The sequence below is a fragment of the Chenopodium quinoa genome, unplaced genomic scaffold (genome assembly GCF_001683475.1).
Source record: "Chenopodium quinoa cultivar QQ74 unplaced genomic scaffold, ASM168347v1, whole genome shotgun sequence".
Taxonomy (NCBI): domain Eukaryota; kingdom Viridiplantae; phylum Streptophyta; class Magnoliopsida; order Caryophyllales; family Amaranthaceae; genus Chenopodium; species Chenopodium quinoa.
The window spans coordinates 197,621-204,664 of record NW_018743365.1 but is presented as its reverse complement, the minus strand read 5'-3'; the positions used below and the strand labels follow the sequence as shown (position 1 = coordinate 204,664).

The window sequence follows — 7,044 nt, the reverse complement described above, 5'->3', positions numbered from 1 at the left end:
TGGTGCGATGGATCCGAGTGCTGGTGGTAGTGCGGTGAGAGAAGAGAGAGAAAAGAGGATAGGGATGGTGCTTGTGGTGGTTGAGAGGGAGGAGAGTGCAAAAGTGGTGGTGTTGGTGGTGGATAAGGTTGTGAGGGAGAAGAGAGAATGTGGGTTAGAGTTTTAATTATAGGGATAAATTAATTTGGGTTAAAGAGTTAATATGTTGTTTATTGAATTTAAGTAAAATTTAGTAAGGGTATGGTGGTAATTTTACACAAAAAATTTACTAAAAGAGGTAACTTTTAGTTTGTTGTACATAATGTGTAGTTTCCATTTTAGGAAATCGTTGCAGATTTTATGAAACGGAAATAGTATTAATGATTCTCTTTTGTATTTTTATATAGTTAAAAAAAACAACAAACAAAAAGTGGAGGAGGTGGAGTAGTGGGGAGAAAAAAAATGTTGGAAAATATTTTTTATTAGTGGTCTCATATATTTGGTAACGTGTCAAATATTTTGGGATGAAAGAAAATAATAAATGTGTCAATTATTATGGAACGGAAAGAAATAATAATTGATAAACCCATTATATAACTAATATATAAAGCTAAACTTTTAGTCAGGCCACAAGACATCAACATTTGGCATTCTTACTTTTCGTCAAATGTTGCGCCACATTGGGTATATGTACATAGATTTCATAAGATAAAAAAAAGTAAAAAAAAAATAATTTTTTTTTTAAAAAAAAAGTTAAGAATTCTATTTTTAATCAAATTTGGATAGAATTTTAAGATAAAATTATTTGTTGAGAGTTTTAGTATCAATAAAATACCAAAATTTCATATGTATAAATTGTATTATATTTTCAGTCAAAAAAAATTAGTTTATAACTCAAAAAAAAAAATACAAATATTATTTTTAGTCTTTTACATGCCTTCTACATTAGTTTAAATCGTGACAAAATTACTTTAATTCCTAGCTAATTTTGTATTACAAATATATTTTGAATTTTTTTTTTTTGATTCATAATATATTTTGAAATTTAAGTATAGAATAAAAATTTATATCACAATTTAGTAAATAAGCCGTACAACTTAGGGTACAAAACTTGTTCTAAGAAAACTCAAATATGGTGAACCATTTTTTAGTGTCAGCCTCTCAACCATGTCAATATCAATTTCTAGCACCTGTTCACCGCTTTCATGGCGAAACTACCGTTACTCAACTCCCAAACTCACAACCCGTGCCACATTTTTCCGCCAAGGGAGCAGCAGCAGCAGCACTAATCAAACCCTTCAATTCAACTCCTCTACATCAGATTCTTCGTTCACCCAACGATTTGGGCTTCGCATTTCTGGGGCTAAATTGGGATTTTATGTTCGAGCTGAGAATAGTGGAGGAGAGAAAAAGAGAAGTGAGCAAGAAATTGAGGATGAAGAATTGGAAGAATTGAGGGGTAAAAGCACAATGCCTGATAGATTTAAGTACTTGTCTAAGGAAGTTCCTTCTCCTCCTCTTCGTTGGCCTTGGTTTGTAGGTATCTTTCTCCCTCCTTTTCTTTTGATTTAATGTTTTTTTATCTGTTTTTGTAAATATGTCTTCCTTTTAAAGAATGAATGTTATTGGGAATTTATCTTCATTTCTTGTTTGTTGATATTTTGATTTTGAGTTTACTCACAAATTTGGAGAAATTCAAATTGAAATTGAGTGATAAAAATTAAGTGGAAAATGTGTTAGTAACAGACTAACAGGGCTGTTAAATTTAAAAATGTGTCAAGAAGAAATTCTGTAAAATGGGTTAATGTAATTGATTTTTTTTTTTATTATTTTTTTTTTTTTGAGTTTGCTCACCAATTTGGGGAAATTTGAATTAGAATTGATTGACAGAGTGGAAAATGTGTTAGTTACAGGGCTGTTAAAAATGGGACATGAAGAAATTCAGTAAAATGGGTTAGTGCTGTTTTTATATAAATAGCTCATTAATATCCAATTTATGTATGCATAGCATACCCTTATGGCTTGTTTTGTAGACATTTTGATTGGTGGTTATGGCAATGAGTTTATAAGAAATGGCTAATCGATAGCTGTTTAATATCGCATCTCTATATGCATACTCTTACGGCAATGAGTTTATATGAATTTTGCAAGGGAAGTTTTATGACAGTTGATGATATTCATGGTATTGTTTCTCCAGTTATATGTATGTGTGTTTCTACTTAAAACTTCATTAGTACGTGTTAGTCATTACTAACTGTAGGGAATGTTTTAGGCAAGGGTAATGAAAAGAAATACTGTAAAAATAACATTCTGTGAATGTTGTTTGCTAGTCCTTCTTTATGGTGATTGCAGCATTAAAAATGAAAAGACGATAAGGAGTGTGGGGGAAAGGAAGAACAACCCCCCAACCCCCCCCCCCCCTTTTTCCCTCTCTGTTGTTTTGAAGTCTTCTTTCAATTCTCTTGTGTATTGAAATGGAATTAGGATATTTGGAACTGCTTGTAAGCTTCAAAGTTAAGGAGTCGTCCCTCTTTAGCCTTCTTTATGTGCTCCTCACCTCCTTGCCTGCCTCTTCTAAACAAAATATAGTAGGCCAAGAATATGAAAATTATAGAGGTTGGAGGGAATGTTGGGGTTGTTTTTCATCATGAAATCACGAGCCCCTCTTTTTTTTTTTTTTTTTTGTGGGAGGGGGTAACTGAGGACCCTGAATAAATACTTTTTTCTATCTTCTCTCCTGTTGATTTTAACTTTCTACTGATTGCTTCTCCTTTGTTCAAGGAAAAATAACTTTTATGTACCATTCAACCCTTACTAAGAGATGTGGTATCACTTCTTAGAAATACCAAAAATCCTCCACTAGCAGCTATACACGAGAGTAAAGTTACAGTCTTGCAATGACTTTAAAGTCTAAACTTTTTGATTTTGGTGCTGTTTAGAAACACTAGCTAGGCTATTCAAATAAGATTTTCTTAGAGTTGAGTGTGTGTGTGTGTGTGTGTGTGTTATATGGGACGAATACAAAGATGCCTAAAGTAGATCGTGGGTGTTTGATTTGTAGTGCACTAAGGAATATTGAGGTTGAAGAGTACTCAGAACCTCAAAGTATTTGGATTGTACATGATAAATTTAATAGCATGAGATCTTCTAGAATGGGTACTTGATTATGATGAAGAGGAATAACTATTTGTACTTTATTTGAATCTCTAATTTTGTAGGTGCTGCAATTTCTGATCACCTATATGTGTCTGATGTTGCTGTCTTGATTTTGTAGAGAATTTTTTTTGGATAATTGTATAGCCAGTTTTCCAGGGGATTAAGATTGAAAGAAGTGTAGTGAAGGTATCATAGCTGCTACTATGGACATAAAAGATGATAGGAAGACCCTTATTGTCCCATACCTTAGTTTTGCTGTATTGAACTCTATGGTGCTGCTCAACTTGTGTCCATGCCCAGCATTTAACTGGTTGATGATATGTTGTACGCAGTAACTTACAAGTATGCATACTATTAGAACGATATGTTTCTTGCCCTTAAAGCTTGCCTCTTCTGTACTGACCTTATTGGGTTTTACTATGAGGAAACACAATCTGTTTACTAAACTACTGAGGGATCTTTCCATGCTAGTGCAACTAATTATTCTTGCCTTTTTCTGACTTTGCTTATGATATATGCAGCGCTAGCATTTCTCATCTATGCTTGGAGATCAGTCTTGTGGGAACTTTCCAATTGGAAAAAGCTCGTAGTGAATATTTTCCATTTTATTGGATACCTATCGAAATTTGTCTTGGCTCTCATATTCCATTTCATAGGTGACCCTATCTCCTACACAATTCTCTTTTTTGAGACTGCAGTTCATGCAGTACGTTCCTTTTACTCCAGCATAGTGACATCTGCTCCAATACCAGAATTAACCTCTATCATTATGCTCGCTTCTATTATACTTGCAATTGGAGAAGTGGCTTCTCCAAACTCACTAAAGTGCCAACCCTACCTTCTTACTGTAGCTGGGATTATTGGTTATGGAGCAGTGAGAGGTTTCATCATTGAACCAGTCTTCTGGCTAATGTTTGCTGGTCTCTTCAGCTTTTCCCGATTATTTAAAAACAGGGATAATGTTTCTTCTGCATTACCTGTAGCAACTGTATTGGCCTCTGTTGGTGAGCCATGGGTTAGAGTTTTAACGATAATATCCTTTACAGCATTGGCTATTCATCATCATTCTAAAAACCTTGCAGAAGGAAGTGAAGTAGCTGAAGTTACTCCCTCTATGGGAAAAGTTCCATTTCCTTTGTTGGGTGTCGCATTAGCCATTGGAATTCGTGTTGCTGCTAAGTGGGCTGGCTATCGCCATTTGACATGGATGGTTGTGTAGTTAATGTGGAGAAAATTTCAAGCTCCTGAGCTTACTAGAAGAAAATTTCGTGATCTTGGCTTTGCAAGTTTATGTGCTTCGTTGAGCTGTCCGAATATGGTTGTATTACTGATGTAAATGTTTACATTGTAGCTTGTACTTGGCAATTTTGTAGCAACTTTTTACGAAATACTGTAGTTTGTTCTTTGTTAGATGGGTTTGTATGATATGAGTTCCCTCCAGACAGAATTACAAATGATAGCCCAACAGTTTGGAAGAAGAAAATAATCAAGGTTACAAATTTTCTTCATTGAAAGAGCATGGAGCCGTGGAACCTTCACATAATACTTTATGATCCATTTCGTACAGTATATATTGTTATTCTAATTTAAAGTGATGGATGTCATAATTTTGACGGTTCAATACTCAACAAGTCAGCAACAGCAGGGATTCTCATCAGAGACAGTAGTGGGGCAGTTTTAGGAGCTCGCGCTTTCAACCTCGGCACCACCAAGGTTTACATAACAGAGGCCATGACTCTTTTTAAAGGCATTCTTCTAGCTCTTGAGCGTGGGATCAAAAATATCATAATTGAAGGTGATAATCTTTTGGTAATCAACTCCGTTAATGACATCTGGTCAACACCATGGCAAATTGATCATATTATTAAAGACATTTGTTCACTTCTAAGCAATTTCGATAACTGGAGCGTTCGTCACATCTTTCGGGAGGCAAATCAAGCAGCGGTCTGGATAGCAAATGTATAGCAAATGTTGGTCATTTAGTTAGTAATAGTATGGATATAGTTCCTTGTAATAATTCTTCTTTATTTCCCATTCTTTCTACCGACGCATTAGGAATTCCCCTCGTGAGGAGGGTTTCCTAATGTTTACTTTTTTCTTACCATTGTAAAAAAAATAAAAATAAAATAAAATACTATAGTTATAGTAGTATACAATGTATACACTTCAAATCTCTTCTAGCACGCAAATCTCCTATTCAAAATGAAAAAAAACATACTTCTTGTTTTTTTTTACTTGACCTGTTTCTTTTATCACGCTTGCCAATGTAAAACCTCAACGAATAATAACTTTAATTCTCCATAAGTAAAAATTATAAAATTTATATATTATGATAGTATTTCTTGAGACGAATTTAAAAATATCCACCATGAATATGTTTTTCCTTACAAATTATTCACAAAAGACGGTCAAAGGAGGAGTAGTAAATAGTATAAAAGTCAAAGCGGGTCAAGTAAAAAAGAACGGAGGAAGTAACTACTATGTGGCCAATCCAAAGGGTAGTACTATTACTGCCTTCATCATGTTCATTTTTTATTGGGAAATTCTCTTTGGTGAACTCCAACTTTTTAGTTTTCTAAGTGGTAAACATTCTTAAATTTTAGGAAACATTGACAAAAATAATCCCAACTTCAACCGATTCGCTCAAAATAATCCCAACTTTGTATTATTTTTAAATTATCCGAACTTTAGAGAGTATTTGCTCAAAATGGTCTAAAGTGACCGGTAACCTGTTAAATAGGTAATTTTTTTTTTTTGGGTTTCAGTGACACATGTCACTATGTGAATGGCTGAAAAAAAAAAGAACACCCAACCCCAACCAACAAAAACCCCACCACCACCCAAGTTCGGCACTCCGGCGTCCCTCCTCCCACCGGCCTAACCCAAACCCCCTCCCCAACCGCCGGCTCTGCCTTATACGATGACTTTCCCGGCGGCCTTTCCCCCTAAACCCCCACCGTGAACCTCCAAATCTAAACCCACAATGCAAAATTGCATTTTTATGTTGGTTCGTCAGTATCACACACCTTTTGGGTATTTCTAATTGGATCACAATTCAAAGATTGAAGATGTTGTAGTCCCGAATTGATGTAATTGGTGGGGAATTGATGATTGTTGGAGTCGAATTGCTAATGTTGATGGTGGGTTTGTTTTTTAATTTTTTAAAGTTTTAATTTTTAAAAAATAATTATTAAGATATTTTTAATTTTTAATTTTTAAATTTTTTTTCCTCAACCAATTACATGGTGACACGTTTCACCTTAACCTGTTATAATAGGTAAGGTGACCGGTTTGGACTATTTTGAGCGAATTGCCCTTAAAGTTCAAATTATTTAAAATTAATTCAAAGTTGGGATTATTTTGAGCGAATCGGTGAAAGTTGGGATTATTTTTGTCAATTTTTCCTAAATTTTATTATCAATGGTAAACTTAAATTTCTTATATTAAGTAAACTATAACATTAATGCTAAATTTTAACTAGATAATTAACTATAGTTAGTTTTTTTTTTTTTTTTTTGGGTAATTTTAAGTGACACATGTCACAAGTGCATTGGCTAAAATAATTTATGAACATTTTTTAAACAAAATTTTAAAAAAAAAACAATCCAAACCCTAAAAACCACCAACCACCCCTAATCACGGGCTCGCGGCCACTAGCCGATCCCCCAAAACCACCTAATTCCGACCACTTCCTAACCCCCTCCCCTTGCGCCGATATCCTCCTCCCCACGCCGGTGCTGCGAACCCCCACCTTCCCTCTTTATTCTCGGCGACAATGCTCAATCAAAAACCACCTACCTCCTTTGAAACCTCTCCCTCCTCTCGAAAATCCCTTAAAACCACCTCCCCCACAGCCGAAAACCCCTCCCCAACCATCGAAAACCCTAGCCGCTAGGGTTTCGAGCTGGT

At 34.9% G+C, this 7,044-nt stretch overlaps 1 protein-coding gene across 1 annotated transcript; it reads left to right on the top strand.

Moving 5' to 3' along the window:
* Positions 1–1,095: 1,095 nt before the first annotated feature.
* Positions 1,096–5,333, top strand: LOC110738070. The gene is made up of 2 exons (XM_021918438.1): positions 1,096–1,519; positions 3,657–5,333. The coding sequence occupies exons 1-2, from the start codon at positions 1,147–1,149 to the stop codon at positions 4,352–4,354; spliced, it is 1,071 nt and encodes a 356-aa protein (XP_021774130.1). The 5' UTR covers positions 1,096–1,146; the 3' UTR covers positions 4,355–5,333.
* Positions 5,334–7,044: the final 1,711 nt, after the last annotated feature.